This window comes from Phyllobates terribilis, unplaced genomic scaffold, assembly GCF_046119375.1.
Source record: "Phyllobates terribilis strain yellow unplaced genomic scaffold, ASM4611937v1 Scaffold_8880__1_contigs__length_25293, whole genome shotgun sequence".
In the NCBI taxonomy this organism is placed as follows: Eukaryota; Metazoa; Chordata; class Amphibia; order Anura; family Dendrobatidae; genus Phyllobates; species Phyllobates terribilis.
Window position 1 is genome coordinate 1 of NW_027371620.1, and position 18,127 is coordinate 18,127.

General features: G+C 45.3%; 1 protein-coding gene across 1 annotated transcript; it reads right to left on the reverse strand.

Moving 5' to 3' along the window:
• Nucleotides 1-1,656: 1,656 nt before the first annotated feature.
• LOC141252401 (methylcrotonoyl-CoA carboxylase beta chain, mitochondrial-like) lies at nt 1,657-17,911 on the reverse strand. Its single transcript, XM_073670505.1, has 7 exons — nt 17,657-17,911; nt 15,100-15,166; nt 13,728-13,812; nt 13,323-13,424; nt 3,077-3,204; nt 2,152-2,264; nt 1,657-1,812 (listed from the first exon to the last, which is right to left on the reverse strand). The coding sequence occupies exons 1-7, from the start codon at nt 17,786-17,788 to the stop codon at nt 1,672-1,674; spliced, it is 768 nt and encodes a 255-aa protein (XP_073526606.1). The 5' UTR covers nt 17,789-17,911; the 3' UTR covers nt 1,657-1,671.
• Between the last annotated feature and the right edge of the window lie 216 nt (nt 17,912-18,127).

The following is an 18,127-nucleotide window of genomic DNA, read 5'->3' on the forward strand; positions in this document are numbered from 1 at the left end:
TACAGGGGTTTCACAGGGAGGTGACAGGCCGGTCACAAGCCAGTCACCGCCTGGTAACCTAATGGTCGGCGCGCTGATTGGTGTGATCGCCGATTACATCAATCAGAGCAGGTTGGGGAGAGGGATTGCGTTGCTAGGCAGCAGCCTAGGATCGGTGCTCCTAGGAGCACCGATCCTAGGCTGCACATCACTGTTTCTGGCAATCTGATTGCCGGAAACAGTGAGAATTGCTGTGATTGGCGGTTCAGAATTGAACAGCCAATCACAGCGATTGTGGTTGCAGGGGGGCGGCCACACCCCCCTGGATGCCAACGCTATCTACCCTGAGGTAAGATGGCGCCGGAAATTTAATGCGATCACCGTGACTGAAGTGGCGGTGCCGCATTAAAGATCGCGCATACTAATACGTATCTGGTCCATAAGGCCCAGGGTGCAGATACGCATTAGTACGTATCATGTCAGCAAGGGAATAAATCCAGTGAAAAAAAAGTTTTTTTGTTTTTTTTTTTAAAAAAAAAAAAAAGTTCAAATCACCCCCCCCCGTTGTTGCATTAAAAATAAAACAATTAAAAAAATCCCACATATCGCTGCGTTCGTAAAAGTCTGATCAAAATATAAAATTAATTAATACGATCAGTAAACGGAGTAATGACAAAAAACGACAGAATTATGTTTTTGTGTAACATTGCTATAAAATTCAATACAAGGCAATCAAAACATCGTATGGTAAAAGTAAAAACGTCAGCTCAGGGCGCAAAAAGTAAGCCCTCACAGAGCCCCATATCCTGAAAAATAAAAAGGTTACGGGTCTCGGAAAGTGGCGACAAAAGCAAAAATAAATTCTCTTGCATATTTTGGATTTTTTTTCGCCACATATAGACATACACAGACATTATAGATATAGATTTGATATATAGTCAATGGACTGTGAACAAATTATCATGATTAAGGGTGGGTAGTCACATGAAACGCGTCGATGTCGCATCTCATGTAAGCTGTACTGCTGATTTTTGTCTGTCCTCTTTCAAGCACTTTAGTGAATAACAGTTTGTTCACAGTCCGTTGAGCCGGATCTTCCTAATTCTGGTGATTACCTCATGCCTCGATGCAGTTTTTCCGAGCTCCAAACACTACAAAGATGTGTTCAATGGTGGGCTGGATTTAATGATGTCATTCAAAAGTAAAACGCGTTCTGCAAAAAACAAGCCCTCATACGGCAAAACTGACGGAAAAATAAAAAGTTATGGCTCTTGGACGGGGAGGAAAAAATTTTTTTAAAAAAGGAAACTGGCCTGGGGGTGAAGGGGTTATTTCTACCTCATACATTATCTTTTGGATATGCCATAACAGTATCGTTGATGCAGGTCCCAGCCATTGGGCCCGCACCCATCTCAAGAATGGTGCCTTAATGCGCACAGCTGTCAGTGCAAAGGTGGTAAAAATGCTCATCCACTTGTACGGATAGTCTGAGCACCTCCGCACTGACAGCAGCGAGCGATGGGGCCCCGCTCAACAGATACATGCAAGTTGGATCCATATTTTCATTACATCATATATGAAAAATATTTCCTCCTTATTTTCCTTGTTGAGGCCACATATTAATTTGCCATTTACACGTGTTGATATTGGGGACATATTTAATGGATATCAAATTGGCCAATATTTCTTCTTCTAGTATGCATATGTCAATCTACTTACTAATGGAGGGCCGCCTAGGAAAATGGTTCCCTGCTTTTGAACGATTATGCTTTCATCAGCCATAGCTGGAACGTATGCTCCCCCGGCTGTACAGGATCCCATCACTACTGCAACCTGCAAGCAAGACCCAAATAATCATTACCAATGAATTGTACACAAGGCAATGAGAAATTCTACACAAGTTCCTAGAACAGTCATAGAAGTCTATGTAACACTCACATTGAAGGGTTAATGTTCATACCAACTCTGATACCACTAGCCTATTAAATGAGAATACATTTCCAGACTGGCTCTCTCAGATCAGTGACTGACTTCCGGTATCAATACATTCTAGCTAATATTGCAGTTCTGCGCTGGCAACAAGATCTGGATTTTACATAAAATACAACTTTGTATGTATACACTGATTTCCTGTAATGCAAAGTTATCCGACAATGCAAATGATTCAGTGACCTGAGAAATTCCTTGCGATGACATCCTCGCCTGGTTGTAGAAAATACGCCCAAAATGATCACGGTCGGGGAATACATCCGCCTGACGAGGTAGATTTGCGCCACCAGAATCCACTATAGAGGGATAAAAAGATATATGTGAATAACCTATGATAATGGGTGAAAGCTTTACCAACAGAATGACTGCTATTCAGATTCAGCTATGACAGAGGTCACGTTGACAGCATGGCAGTCAGTGAGCTCAGCGGCTCTACCAGTGTACATGGAACGCTCTCTTCAGAGTCAGTGAGCTCACCGATTGGCTACTTGGCTGTCGACGTGACATCAGCACTCTCGTCGGTGGACTCAGGGAAGACGAGTACAATGGTTTTTTTTGGTTGCTTTTTTTTTAAAAAAAAAACAAAATGCAGCCAGGGCGGAATATTATCTGAAAGGGAACAATTAATTTATGCTTTTTTTTTTTTATAATATAAGGATGTGTGACAATGATGAAATGCAAGGATGCTGCAATATAAGGCCCCAAATCATCATTTGCAAGTTTTCTTGTCTGTCCTGTGGTGTTCATTGCCGGTTTTTACACCAAATTTTTCATAATGGCACGCAGGCTTCAAGAATTTTGCACAAAATAAAAAAAAATTTGTCTTTGCCCATTTTTAAACTTTTTAGCACAAAAAAAAAAAAAAAAAAAAAAAAAAAAAAAAATCACACGTTTTGCAAAATGACAAAATCTGCATAAAAATAAACGGCATTCATAAAATTACTCAAGGAAGGGAAGTAGAGAGCTCCAATTTTGGCAGTTTTTTAAAAAAGCTGCATTTGATAAGTCAGAATAAATGTGGAAAAGCCTAAAGACAACATGGTGTTAAAAAGTAGACAGGGGTGTAACAAATGGTGATAAATTGCATCTAAGTAAAAGTGCATCTTACCCAAGTATACGCAAGGTAAATGGTTCTGCATAGCAATCTCTTGTGCTCGGAGGTGCTTCTTCACAGTGATAGGGTAGTAGGTGCCTCCTTTTACTGTGGCATCATTGGCAACAATAAGGCATTCTATCCTGAAAAAACGGAAGTGACAAACTCAATCACATAGATGGGAAACACCAAGGTTACTTACCGGTAGCCGGTTTTTCCTGAGCCCATAACAGCACACCTTGAGAGAGGATCCGCCCCACCAAGGACAGGAAACCGTCTGAAATAAAAGGGCGGTACCTCTCCCTCGCTTCAGTTGTTTACAGAGCATTGAGAGGACCTCCCTAAACAGGTTAGGCACATAACCAACACCACAATATACATACAGTTATATGAAAATGTTTGGGCACCCCTATTAATCTTAAGCTTAATGTTTTATAAAAATTGGTGTTTTTGCAACAGCTATTTCAGTTTGATATATGTAATAACTGTTGGACACAGTAATGTTTCTGCCTTGAAATGAGGTTTATTGTACTAACAGAAAATGTGCAATCTGCATTCAAACAAAATTTGATAGGTGCATAAGTATGGGCACCCTTATCATTTTCTTGCTTTAAATACTCCTACCTACTTTTTACTGACTTACTAAAGCACTTTTTTTGGTTTTGTAACCTCATTGAACTTTGAACTTCATAGCCAGGTGTATGCAATCATGAGAAAAGCTACTTAAAGTGGCCACTTGTAAGTTGTTCTCCTGTTTGAATCTCCTCTGAAGAGTGGCATCATGGGCTCCTCAAAACAACTTTCAAATGATCTGAAAACAAAGATTATTCAACATAGTTGTTCAGGGGAAGGATACAAAAAGCTGTCTCAGAGATTTAACCTGTCAGTTTCCACTGTGAGGAACATAGTAAGGAAATGGAAGAACACAGGGACAGTTCTTGTTAAGGTCAGAAGTGGCAGGCCAAGAAAAACATCAGAAAGGCAGAGAAGAAGAATGGTGAGATCAGTCAAGGACAATCCTCAGACCACCTCCAGAGAGCTGCAGCATCAACTTGCTGAAAATGGTGTCATTGTGCATCGGTCAACTATACAACGCACTTTGCACAAGGAGAAGCTGTATGGGAGAGTGATGCGAAAGAAGCCGTTTCTGCAAGCACGCCACAAACAGAGTCGGCCGAAGTATGCAAAAGCACATTTGGAGAAGCCAATTTCATTTTGGAAGAAGGTCCTGTGGACTGATGAAACCAAGATTGAGTTATTTGGTCATACAAAAAGGCGTTATGCATGGCATCAAAAAAACACAGCATTCCAAGAAAAACACTTGCTACCCACAGTAAAATTTGGTGGAGGTTCCATCATGCTTTGGGGCTGTGTGGCCAATGCCAGCACCGGGAATCTTGTTAAACTTGAGGGACGCATGGATTCCACTCAGTATCAGCAGATTCTTGACAATAATGTTCAAGAATCAGTGATAAAGTTGAAGTTATGCAGGGGATGGATCTTTCAGCAAGACAATGATCCAAAACACCGCTCCAAATCTACTCAGGCATTCATGCAGAGGAACAATTACAATGTTCTGGAATGGCCATCCCAGTCCCCAGACCTGAATATCATTGAACATCTGTGGGATCATTTGAAGAGGGCTGTCCATGTTCGGCGACCATCAAACTTAACTGAACTGGAATTGTTTTGTAAAGAGGAATGGTCAAAAATACCTTCATCCAGGATCCAGGAAATCATTAAAAGCTAAAGGAAGCGACTAGAGGCTGTTATTTTTGCAAAAGGAGGATCTACTAAATATTAATGTCACTTTTCTGGTGAGGTGCCCATACTTATGCACCTGTCAAATTTTGTTTGAATGCAGATTGCACATTTTCTGTTAGTACAATAAACCTCATTTCAAGGCAGAAACATTACTGTGTCCAAAAGTTATTACATATATCAAACTGAAATAGCAAAAACACCAATTTTTATAAAACATTAAGCTTAAGATTAATAGGGGTGCCCAAACTTTTTCATATAACTGTATACACACCACCCCACACAGTGCACACCAGGGTGTGAGAAACATAGAAAAAATAAGGGGGGGAAACTACGGGTGCTGTCATGGGCTCAGGAAAAACCGGCTACCGGTAAGTAACCTTGGTGTTTTCCCCTCCCCCATGACAGCACACCTTGAGAGAATTTTGGAGAATTTATGAGCACCCTAGGGAGGGACCACCGCCTGAAGTACCCTTCTCCCAAAGGTGAGATCAGAAGAGGATAGATCCAACCGATGGTGCTTAAAGAAGGTGGATGGTGTAGACCAAGTAGCAGCCCCACATATCTGCTCGATCGAGACGTCTGCTCTCTCTGCCCAGGAGGTTGCAACGGCTCTGGTGGAATGAGCCCTCACATTGTCCGGGGCTGGAACCCCTGTGGACGTATAGGCTAAGCAAATGGCCTCCCTGAGCCACCTAGAGATGGTACCCTTGGACACCCCATGACCTTTCCTACACCCTTGAAAGGCCAGGAACAGAGAACAGTCTTTCCTCCACAGACTAGTCATGTGAATGTACTGTAGCAGGGACCTCCTAACATCAAGGCTATGGAACCTGACTTCCCCTGGGTTCTTGGGATTGCTGCAGAACGAGGGTAGCACAATCTCCTGACTACGGTGAAATCTAGATACCACCTTGGGAAGGTATGCTGGATCTGGCCGCAAGGTGACCCTATCCTCAAAGATTTGTGTGTAAGGAGGATTAACCGAGAGGGCCTGCAGATCCCCCACCCTACGGGCTGATGTTAAGGCCACTAGAAGGATGGTCTTAAGGGTGAGAATTTTTGGAGAAACCTTGTGTAGGGGTTCGAATGGTTCACTAGTAAGAGCGTTCAAGACTAAATTCAGGTCCCAAGGAGGAACACCCATGGACCTAACCGGTCCAGCTCTGGCACAGGACTTGATAAACCTCGAGATCCACCTATTCCCAGCCAGATTACAATTGTAGAGTGCTCCCAAAGCTGAAACTTGAACCTTAAGGGTCCCTGTAGCTAGACCCAGGTCCCGCCCCTTTTGCAGAAATTCCAGGATCCCTCTGATCGGAGGTTTGCTCGATAGCGGAATATCTATAAACTCTAGGAATTTACCCCAAACCCTGCTATAAATCTTAGTTGTAATCGGTTTTCTGCTCCCCAATAAAGTAGAAACTAAGCCTGGTGAAAACCCCTTGCTACTCAATAGCGACCTCTCAAATTCCATACCGAAAGATGGAACCCCCTGGCCTGGGCATGGAATACTGGTCCCTGCATGAGAAGGTCCGGCCTCTCTGGTAGAATCCAGGGATCTGACACCGACATTAGCCGAAGCAGAGAGAACCAAGGCCTCTTGGGCCAAAAAGGGGCTATCAAAATCACCCTGGCGCCTTCCTCCCGGATCTTCCTCACCACTACTGGAATCATCACTAATGGCGGAAAGGCATAGGCCTTCCTGAACCCCCAAGGAATCTGGAGGGCATCTATGGCATGGGGATTTTCTGCCGGATTTAGGGAGCAAAATCTCTGTACCTTTCTGTTTGCCCTTGTGGCGAACAGGTCTATGTCTGGCTGCCCCCATAACTGGACAATCTGATGGAAGACCTCCGGGTTCAACCCCCACTCCCCCTGTCTTAGGGTATGGCGGCTTAGAAAATCTGCCTTCACGTTTTCTATCCCCTTTATGTGAAGGGCGCTGAGGGATAGGAGGTTTCGCTCTGCTAGACCAAGGATCCTGTCTGCCACCACCATCAGAGGGCGTGACCTTGTCCCTCCTTGGTGATTCACATAGGCTACTGCGGTCCGGTTGTCGGACCTGACCTGGACATGGTGATTTTGGATGTGAGGGAGGAAGCCCCTGAGGGATCTTTCTACTGCCCAAAGCTCCTTTAAGTTTGAGGATGATCCCCTCTCGTGGTAAGCCCAGTGACCCTGTATTGAGAGTTCTGCCAGATGACCCCCCCATCCGGAACTGCTTGCGTCGGTCGTAACTACCCGATCTATCGATCTGGACCATTGAACGCCTGTGGTCAGATTTCCCCTGACTGTCCACCACGAAAGAGAATCTACTACTTCTGGGGAGAGAGAGAGCCTGCCTTCTAAACGCCCGTTGCAGGACCTCTGTGCTGACAGGACCTTCCACTGAAGCCGCCTCATATGCCCCTGGGCCCACATTACTGCTGGGAGACAGGCCGTCATAGAACCCAGGAGGGACATTGCCTCTCTCAGAGACATCTCTGGAGCTTGAATGGCCTTCGAGACTAATGCAATTAACCTGCAGATTTTGTCCTCTGGGAGGAAGCGGGTTTGACGACGAGAGTCTAGGATTAGACCCAGAAAGGTCTGAGTCCTGGAGGGGGTTAGTCTTGATTTTTGGAAATTTACTAACCACCCCAGCTGATGCAACACTTTCGTGACCACTAGGAGCTGACTGGAGCAGTGGGCTTCTGTTTTCCCTATTATCAAGAAGTCGTCTAAATATGGCACGATCACTACATTCTTGATCCGTAGGAAGGCTGTCACTTCTGCTATTAGTTTCGTAAATATTCTCGGGGCAATGGAGAGGCCAAAGGGTAGGGCAGCAAACTGAAAATGCCTCAGCTTCCCCTGAATAAACAGGGCTACTCTCAGATACTTCTGATACTCCGGATGGATTGGGACGTGATAATATGCGTCCTTCAAGTCTATTACAGCCATAAAGCAGTTGCGATGTAAGAGCTTCACTGCCGAGCTTACTGACTCCATCTTGAAAGTCTGGTTTTCTACTACTTGGTTCAGACTCCTGAGGTTGATGATGGTCCTTAAGGACCCGTTTGTTTTTTTTATCATGAATAGTGGGGAATAGAACCCCCTCCCTCTCTGTGTTGCTGGTACTTCGAGAAGGACCTGCTTTCCTACTAACTCTAACACTTCTGTTTCCAGGGCTAATTGTTCTTCCTGGACCTTTCGTAGGGGGGTAACCACAAAGGTCCGCCAGGGGGTCTGGCTGAACCGGATCTTCAGGCCCCCACTGATAATTTTCAGAATCCATGGGTTCGTTGTTATCGCGTCCCAAGCTGGAAAAAAGTGGGAAAGCCATCGACCCACTTCCAGCCTGGCGTCATTGGGAGGATCTCTTCGAACTCGAGGATGGTCCTCCAAACATGTAGCCCGTTTCTTTTTTGGACTTGGCTTCCCATTTCTTTTTGTCTCCCGGAGGACGACCCCGGTTAAATTTTCTCCTCCGAAAACTAAATCTTCTTGGTTCCCCCGAAAATCCCGGGAACCCTTTGGTTTTATCGCCTGCTTTTTCTAACAGGTCCTCTAACTTTTGGAGAAACAGGAGTCTACCGTCACACGGGAGGGAGCACAGTTTCTGTTTCGAAGGTAGGTCGCCTGGGCAACCCTTGAGCCACAAGGCCCGCCTGGCTGCGTTGGATAGTCCCGCTGCCCTAGCTGACAGTCTGACCGAGTCAGCTGAAGAGTCGGCCAGGAAGGCCGATGCTGTTTGAATTAAAGGTAGCTCTGCAAGTATTGCCTGCCTGGAGACCTTTTTATCTTTAAGCTGGTCTTCCAGCTGTTGGAGCCACACCATCAAGGACCTCGCCACACAGGTGCTAGCCACCGCTGGTTTTAGGCCACCTGCTGCCGCCTCCCACGTGTGGCGCAGGAAGGAGTCAGCTCTTTTATCCAGGGCATCTTTTAGGACGCCAGAGTCCTCCAAGGGCAGGGAAGATCTCTTTGATGACCTTGCCACAGTCCCGTCCACCTTGGGGATCTTATCCCAAGGTTCCGCATCCTTCTCTTCGAAGGGGTACCTTCTTTTGGAGAAGGAGGGTAAAGCCCCTGATCTCTCAGGTCTCCTCCACTCCCGGTCAATGAGGCCCTGAATCTTACTGTTCACCGGAAATGAGCGTCTCTTCCTCTCTCCCAAGCCCGCAAACATGATGTCATCCCGGGATTTAGATGCTCTCTCTTCCTCCAGACCCATGGTTGATCTTACTGCCCTAACCAGTCTGTCTGTATTCTCAATGGGGAAGCAGGGTCTACCGCCCCCCGATGAGGAAGAGGACGATGAATCCCACTGCTCCTCGGACTGGGAGGAATCAGAGACGGAGGAAACCTCTCTACGGGGCCTTTTCTTCCCTCTAAGGAACCCCTTCAGGGACCCCTGAACTTCTGCATGTACTATGGACTTTAAATTTGCAGGAAAATCCTGGGAATTCTCAGCTATGGTTTTGGTCACACAGCCCTGGCAAAGTGGTTTCTGCCACTCTACTGAGAGAGAAGCTTGGCAAAGGGCACACATCCTATGCTTTTGCTTGGCACTACTCTTCTTAGGCTCCTAAAAAAAGGAAGCACATAAGAGACTTCCCGTTACTAACCAGTGACATTCACGAAGCTCACTCACCCTCGGAGGTCACAAACGGGTACCGGATTCGGAGGCTGTCGCGGAACTGATGATTCCATTCTGGATGGTCCCGAGGCGCTCGAAGCCTTACTCCTGCGGCTGCCACTACGATTACTCGAGCGGCTGTCTGTATACGATGCATCCCTCTGCTTCTGTTGCTGAGGTGGGGGGGTAAGCTGCTGCTCCTGGCTATCTGGATCAGCCATGTCTCAGAAGCGCACCACGCTTCCAGGATAGCTCCCCCGCCTTAAATATAGGGCCATCCAGCCTCCTCCGGTCTGTGGGCCCTCCCCCTTCCTCAGGCCGGAGCTCCGTTGAAAAAAACCGGCCTGGGACGCTCCGATGGGCGCCGCCATCTTGGATCGGCGCCGCCTCCTGACGTCACCCAGCGCGCCGCTCCCAGCGTGCCCTGCGCAGTGACGTCAGGCGCGTCACACCCGGAAGCGTTCCACACTGCAGGGGGAGGACGGCGCCGCGGTCTCCGGGAGGACAGAGCCTGCCTCACCGCGTGCGCCCCGCTCGGCGCAGAGACCCCAGGGGAAGCTGCAGACGGCGCTTCTGGGATACTGAACCCGGTGCACAGGCCAGTGCCCGCTCTTCCACACCGGGACAGCCGCAGGTAAGTCTTCTTTCCAGACAGGTTCCCCATCAAGGACAGGAAACCAACTGAAGCGAGGGAGAGGTACCGCCCTTTTATTTCAGACGGTTTCCTGTCCTTGGTGGGGCGGATCCTCTCTCAAGGTGTGCTGTCATGGGGGAGGGGAAAACAGACAAATCCATCAAGTTCAACCTTTCTCAATCAATTGTACATTATCATGAAATTGTTCCAAACCCACAATACCATTTGTTATGAGAAAAGCCTCTGTCACGATTCCTCCGCTCAGTGTCTTGGACGCAGTGAGTGACATCTAAGTCGTCCAATCTAGAGCATGGGCGTGCTGAGCTGTCGGTATTTTGATAGACAGATCAGCCATGCGTCCAATCTGAGATGGGGAGGTGCTGAGCTTCCATCAGATCTTCCATGTTCTAAGTGATTACCCAGCTACTTACAGGTGCATCTCACTAAATTAGCTGATCGCCTCCATGCCACGCCGCATTGATGCAGTAATTGATGCAAAAGGAGCCCCGACCAAGTATTGAGGGCATTTACTGAACATACATTTCAGTAGGCCAACATTTTGGATTATAAAAACATTTTTCAAGCTGTTGTTATAAAGTATTCTAATTTACTGAGATAATGACTTTTGTGTTTTCATTGGCTGTAAGCCATAATCATCAACATTAACAGAAATAAACACTTGAAATAGATCACTCTGTTTGTAATGACTATATAATATATGAGTTTCACTTTTTGAAATAGAATATCATCAAAAAGTTAATTTAATTTTGTGAGAAGCACCTGTAGCTAAGCTGTCAGATCTCTGCTAGCCGTAGCATTAGCCCGGTGGTGCATGTTTGCCTTGTATTCCTGTGCGCTGTTTGTTGATCTATTGCTGCCTGACCTTGGTCTAACCATCCATTTGCCTAGCCCTTTGCTCTGATCCACCACCTTCCTGTATTCTGACCTCGGACCTTTGTCTTTCCCCTTTAGTTTACTACGTGCTCTCTTGGTATATGACCCCAGAACGTTTGACTACCCTGCCTATCGGCTTGTCCATGAGTAGTGATTAGCATCACAGCATCCAGCCCATTTATCAATGTTGATATAGTATCTGCCACTAGCACCTCTTGCACTCAGGCATCCCACAGTCTGCTCCAACTATAAAGAACCCTTTCCTATTTAGCTGCCAGAATCACCTTTCCTCCTCAAGCAATAAATGTCCACTGGTTGTTTGCAAGGTCCTTGGTGGAAATGAGCTTTTTTCAAAGCTGAACTTACCTAATTATTTTGAATCTTTCATCATAAGAAAAACCTTCAAGCCCGTATAATAATCTAGTTGCTCACATTTGAACAGACTCTAGCTTTCCTATTCCTATTCATACCAAGTTTAAGAGCGGCCTTCGCTCGAAACGCGTCTGGTAGGGCACCCCTCCTTGGGGCTCCTGTGTTTCCCTTCTAGTATTGTTCTTCCACCAGCTGGAGTTACATTATCGCCATCTGGATATTTTTAAAAAAAATTCGAAATAAAAGACATTTGTTTTTACTATTGGAGTCTGTGGAGCTGGATCATCGTCTTTCCTATTACCTACTCAAACTATGTGCATAGAGTATTACTTTAATGGTGGTGGTGGGGGGGTAGTTTTAACCACTTTAATGGGTAAAACCGCAATGGGAATTTCAATTTAATTCTCGTCACATGCGTTAACGGCCCCTGGTTTCCCGGCTAGGAATACTTGCATGCTCTTTGCTTTAGAGCTTGCAAAGGCAGCTCTGGAGCCAGCTGGATGTGGACAGCGTTGTTGCACCTGTGCTCCTATGATGCTGCAGAAGCAAAGCTGCCTCTTCTCGCAGCATAAGAGAGCACATAGATCATATTAGTAGTGTGACCATGCAGCTGGTCCGAAATTGCTAATCTTCAAGACACAAGTAGGAAGCAGGGTGATGGTTTGCTCCTCAAAAAAGAAGGTCAGACAACCTGTTTAAGGGGTATTCCCATCTCCAAGATACTATCCCAATATATAGTAGGTGTAATAATAATATTAGCAAATACCTCTAATTAGAAATGTAGTATAGTCATTCTGATTCGCTATGTCACTTACCCCATGTGCAGGGCATTGCAGTAGCTTAGGTATCCATGGTTATGACCACTCATATAGTGACGGTCAGTGGTCGTAACATGGATACCTAAGCTACAGCAATGCCCTGCACATGGGGTGACATAATGAATCGGAAGAACTATACTGCAAAGAGACGGCATCCTGTACTGGGTCCTGGTCACCTCTATTTTTTGGCTCTTTCGTATTTGGCATCAATCTTAACAGGTATATACCTTGTCTTTACTCCCTTTCTACCGTGATCTCTTTACTATCACCAACACTATGGCTTCTCTTTAATATTTGGGCAATATTCATTTGGATCTAAACATAGGGTTCATTATAAGATCCTATATTATATTTGTTACATTATAGATGGCCACTAATTAATTTCATTATACTTACTATGCTGTTATATTTGACTTTTAGGGTGTTTTCTATAATATTCTGATATACTGAATTATGATAGTTTATGAGCCTTTATTACAATTGGATTCCTGGTCAGGAGGTAGTCTCTCATACTGGGCACTCTGTTTTTTAGCCATATATTTTAATATCATGTTTCTGATTTTTATTGATTGATGAAATAAAATTGATTGTTTTATAATTATGGATATCTTCATTTATCTGCACTAATAATGTAGCACAGGATTGGTGGATTATGAGTTTGTTTGAAGTGCCATGCTTGTATATATTGATATCCAGTTTTTGAAGCTAGATTTCTTATTGGAGGTATTTGCTAATATTATTATTATTCCACCTACTACATATTGGGATAGGATCTTGGAGAAGGGAATACCCCTTTAAGCACTTTCAGATGCCAAATGGCACAACAATTTGAGCATGTTGATGGGGTTTTAATACTAAGAACATGTATCATCTATCACCTAGAGAGATGATCATAGTCTCTGAACTGAAATAACCATAGAGAGAATCAGCTGAAATAACCAATTATAACAACCGAATATAACAAGACAATAATCGGTCATTATTATTTTTCAAAGAAATAAGAGATATAAAGAAATAGAGGAAGTACAATCTCAAGTCTCCAACTTCATGAAGCACAGTAAGTGATGTAAAATGCATTGATTTTATTATTTGGGTGCACTACAATCTTTCAGAAATGCCCGCAGTGCCCTTCCATCTAGATCCTTGGGATCCACTTACCCAGATATACGACCAATGCCTGTGATGAGACCTCCAGCTGGCACCTCTTCATTACCATACAACTGGTAACCGGCAAACTGGGAGAATTCCAGGAAAGGAGACCTAATCCAATAACAACATCGTCAGTGATTGTAATCAGGCCGATGAGACAGAGCTGTAATACCAGACACAGCCTATATACAAGAGTGGCGCTGACACATTTTTTTTTAATCTGATATAATGCCTGACAGATTTGGTGTGAATCGTCACGAGTTGCTGAGCCCAGTTATCGTCTGCGCTGCAATTGTGACGTCACTGCCACGGTGGAGAGGCAGCACTGGAGCAGGGGAAGGCGAGTATAGCTAAGATTGTCACGCTCAACTGTGGCAAATAATTATCCCGGACAACCCCTTTAAAGCTTCTTACCCAGGATCTATTAGCCGGTCAATCCTTTCTCTTGGTAGAAGTTTCCCCCTAGAGGTGTGGAGTGTTCGAGCCTTTTCTCCTCCTCCTGTAATACAACCAAAAGCATCAAAAACAATGAGGAAAGCAACAATTTTGAAAAGCATTGTATCTGCAGCATCTGACCTGCTAAACCTGCTGTGCTCAGGCATTGAAGTAAACGATCCACTAGTGACGGATATACACTGATCATTTGTAATATTGTGTCCTACACATCAAGCTGCGCGGCCTGTGTATAGTGACACATGTCTGTCGTAGTCAGCAACTAGTGTTGAGCGCAAGTGCTGCACGGGCAATCCCCGCTTGTTTTTTGGGTGTCCAACAGCCGCGAAACATGCGGGACTCGATGTCACTCAAGCACCCACGATACTTGGTGCATACCCAAGCAGCCATTTGTGCTAGAGTAGCTCTTCTATGATCGGACCGGCTAGTGTTATCAATGAGCCCATCAATAACCCTTGGGTGCTCATGATCCTATCAACAAGTAAATGGTTGGGCTTTCTTGGACTAGTTGTGGTGGTTACCACTGCATACCAGGATCACCCTACAAGACCCGTCATTTTGGAGATGCCCTGACCCAGTCGACTAGAAATTATTTGGCCCATGTCAGTCACTTTGATCCTTGCGCTTGCCCGATTCCCTCCTTCAATACATAAGCAATAAACCAATTAATGACTATTGGCCTACTATATCTCGGCCCCTTGGTAGATACCATCCTAAGTAAATAACTGATATTAAACAGGTTGTAAGGTCTTGTAGTGAAAGTCTGCTGTCACTTTATGCAACTGTAGACTTCAGAATCCTTACCGGACACGCACTACAAGATGTCAGGATTCTTCGGTGTCGCTGGGGAGAGCGGGTGGCCATGTGAAAACAAGTATACGATTTACACACTTATGGCCACATTCTGACTAGACGTGCTCGGCCTTAATCAATTAACTTGTATTGAGAGAGGCTGAGCACGTCTAGTGGGCACATGTTGTGGTCACGTGACCGCCCGCTCACACCAACCACACTGGAGAATCCTGACAGCCTGCGGATTCAGAAGTCTGCAGTCAGAGTACCTGTAGACTTTTACCAAAAGACCGGACAACACTTTAATAACCTCTCCTGCCGGTGTTCTTAATATTATGGTTGTATACAGTGTAATAACTTCTCGTTACCTTACTTGGCTCTAATCCCTGATAACCAACTGGTCCGTTCTTTGCAGCAAGTTTGAACCAAAGTTTCCAAGCTATAAGTTTATATAAAGCTAAAGATTTTGCTGTGCATTGCATACAATACAGCCATTTAATGTGTATAAAGCCGTACATGACAAGCCTTCACCTTCACTTACCAAGACTTATCCGCTCTGCTTTATCCTGCAGCTCTGTTACTAGCGCTTTCATTCTGTCATAGCTCTCCTGATAAAGGCAATGAGAAGGTAATGTCAGGACTAATTCAGTAAAACACCTTATATATCTATTTTACATAAACTGGAGTAATATAATAGCATCATTATTTGGTGAATAGAGTCTTACAATTACTATATTACCACCACCTTGGTGATATTTTTGTGATGTGTGAAGCTGGTCCTAGGGCATGATCACACAAAGCAAACAGGTAAGCTCTCCATACCTAGTAATGGGACATGCCTGTGCAAGGCCCTGTTCACATCATGTTAATGGCCTCCATGTGATGCATACGCTGAGCACAGCGTCTGATGTATACCCGACAGAGGGCTGCCACGTTTCCCTCTCTATAGGTGTACAGTGGAATATGTCGCCCACCTTTACTAAGTGGTACACATTTCTTTTACTCTATGTAAAGTTAACTACACGACAGGCAAACCGGCCTGACAAGCCAAAGAGACACTGCTTTGGCCTTTGTCGGTTAAGTATATGAATCCCGCTTACGACATGTTCACACCAAGCTGTTTTTTTTGGTATACAAATCCAATGTAGTTTTCTAGAGAAAAGATCAGGAATCCATGTGATTTTGGACAATTTTTTCAGATTTGATGCTTTTAAGTGTTTCTGCACCAAACACTTTCTTTTTTTACAGCCTTCTCACTTGACACAAGATTCCATACAGAATCTGCATCAGAGAAGTGACGGGTCACCTTTTGCTTCCTTTGTGAGGTTTTCAAAACCATGTCAGTCTAAAATGTAAAGCGCTGTGGAATATGTTGGCGCTATAGAAATAAGAATATATAAAAAAAAAAAAACTCACCATAAGAGCTATAATGTGAACTTTCCATTGAGATAAGAGATAAATAAAGATTTAATGAGGTTTTTGGTGTGGATGTTAAAGCGGATTTGTGTGAACCTAGACTTCGCGCACAAGTTGGGAGCGTTGTCCCCATGTACCGAATAAGCAGAGACCATTAGTGTAATGTGAACACTGACTAATACGACATGCTAGGGGGGGAATACTTTCAATACATCAAATCAATGGTATCTGCATACGAAAAGCTCTGCTCAACACGTTTATATCCACAGGCCATGAAATGTATTATTGCATGCATACATTTTGCTATGTGTACGCATCCATATGTCACAGTTGCATGGGTCGGGACTATATGTTTCATGAATTCATCAGATTTTTATTTTTTTTCATCACATTCGTGAAAGAAGGGAAAAAAAAAAGTTGTAAAATAAAAAAAAGTGTCTAGAAAAGCCAAGAAAAAAATGCCTAGCTGTAGTTTTCAAAGGTTTGCCAGGGAAAGGAAAGTATTTTGCTCCCCCCTAACCTGTGGCAAATCCCTCTACCAGTCCGATCTTGAACCCCTTATCCCCAAGAAAATGTATTGTACTTTAAGAAACTACTGTTGTATTTAAAGGGGTCATCAGCATTTGATGACCTATGAACAAGATAAGTCATCAATAGCAGATGTGTGGGGGTCCAACACACACAGCCCCCACCTATCTTTGCTATGGCAGCAGCCGAAGGTAAACACTTTGAATGGAGCTGCTCCATTCAGAGTGTAGCAGCCGCTGGCAAGCACTGCAGCACATCTTCTATGCAAAAGAATAGGCGCTGTTCTGCCGTACCCAACAGCGGCTGCTACACTTTGAATGGAACTGTGCTCAGCAACTCGGGCCAAGGTGTTTACATCTGGCCACCGCAAAAAAAACAGCCAATCAGTGGAGGTGTCAGAACCCCACACATCTGCTATTGATGACCGAACCTGCAGATAGGCCATCAAGTAACTATACCCAGACAACCCCTTTAAGGTAAAATGCATTTAAATAGGACCTCCTCAGTAATATATAAAGAGCAGCAGCAGAGATGACTGTCAGCAGCTGTTTTGCACATAATTCTGTAGTTCATTATTACTGCACTCAACCAGTCACCTCAATCACTGCAGTAGACAAGCGTCTGTCACCAGGGCTGCCTGTGCAGAGCGCAGCATCCACAGCCGTCATCTCTGCTGCTGCGCTCTACAAGGACACTGGTGACAGCTACTGGGACAAACAGACGCAGCCTCAGTCACTGTGTCGCCCAAAGTGACTGCCGCTCAGTTGATTCTCCAGCCCTAGATTATATGACGGTGGGGTGCACCCCAGAGGTTTAGACAAATCCCACTGATGGCGATGAATCCTGCAGATGGAGGCGTGCCTGCGCCCCAACCTTGTTACCTTTACCAAGGGCATCAAGGAATCAAAGCAGAGGGCGCCCAAAACACACACAAATAGTGTGTGTGCATGTGTGTATACACACACACCTGAGATCTGAGCATGCCCCACAATCTGTGATGCTCCAGCTGCTGTGTGACTACATCCCCTTGCAGTCACACAGCTGATATGGCATGCTGGGAGTTGTAGTTCCCCAGACTGCACATACTCTGACCATGTCCTCTACATTCAGGGCTCCCGTTAGCCCCTGTGACCCCGGCCCAGTGACAGGCCTACCTGGTAAGCCGGGGAACTGGAGTCTGGCCTGGAGCCGACTGTGGCCACCTTGTCTCCGTGGTAGAGTCGCCGGAGCGAGCCCATGGAGCGGCCTCTCAGGAGAGCCCACCGGGGCCACATTGTGAGCAGCATGTACGGGACCGGCACAACGATCCTGCCCAGTCCTGCGCTCCCTGACCGGGCAAGTGCTCAGGAGAGGACGCCACACCTCCCACATGACATGTACGCGACGTGAGTGGACGGAGCGCGGCAGCACACCCACTGCCACCGCCAACCACCCCGGGGCTCGCATCACTTCCTGCCCGCCTCCTGTACACGGTGACTAGGACGCGTACAGTGCGGTACTAATGTACAGGTGCACGGAGCGCCTTTCATTTAATACAAGTAGCAACCAATAAGATCTCTCCTTTCATTTCTAAAACGGTATGGAAGGATGAAAGTGTAATTCTGATTGATAATTATTGATGGAAA

Coding starts and splice junctions, on each gene's coding strand:
- LOC141252401 (XM_073670505.1), bottom strand. CDS start 17,788: ATGCTGCTCACAATGTGGCCCCGGTGGGCTCTCCTGAGAGGCCGCTCC. Junction 13,425..13,727: donor GACCGGCTAATAGATCCTGG/GTAAGAAGCTTT, acceptor TTATTGGATTAG/GTCTCCTTTCCTGGAATTCT. Junction 3,205..13,322: donor GGCATTGGTCGTATATCTGG/GTAAGTGGATCC, acceptor CCGTTTTTTCAG/GATAGAATGCCTTATTGTTG.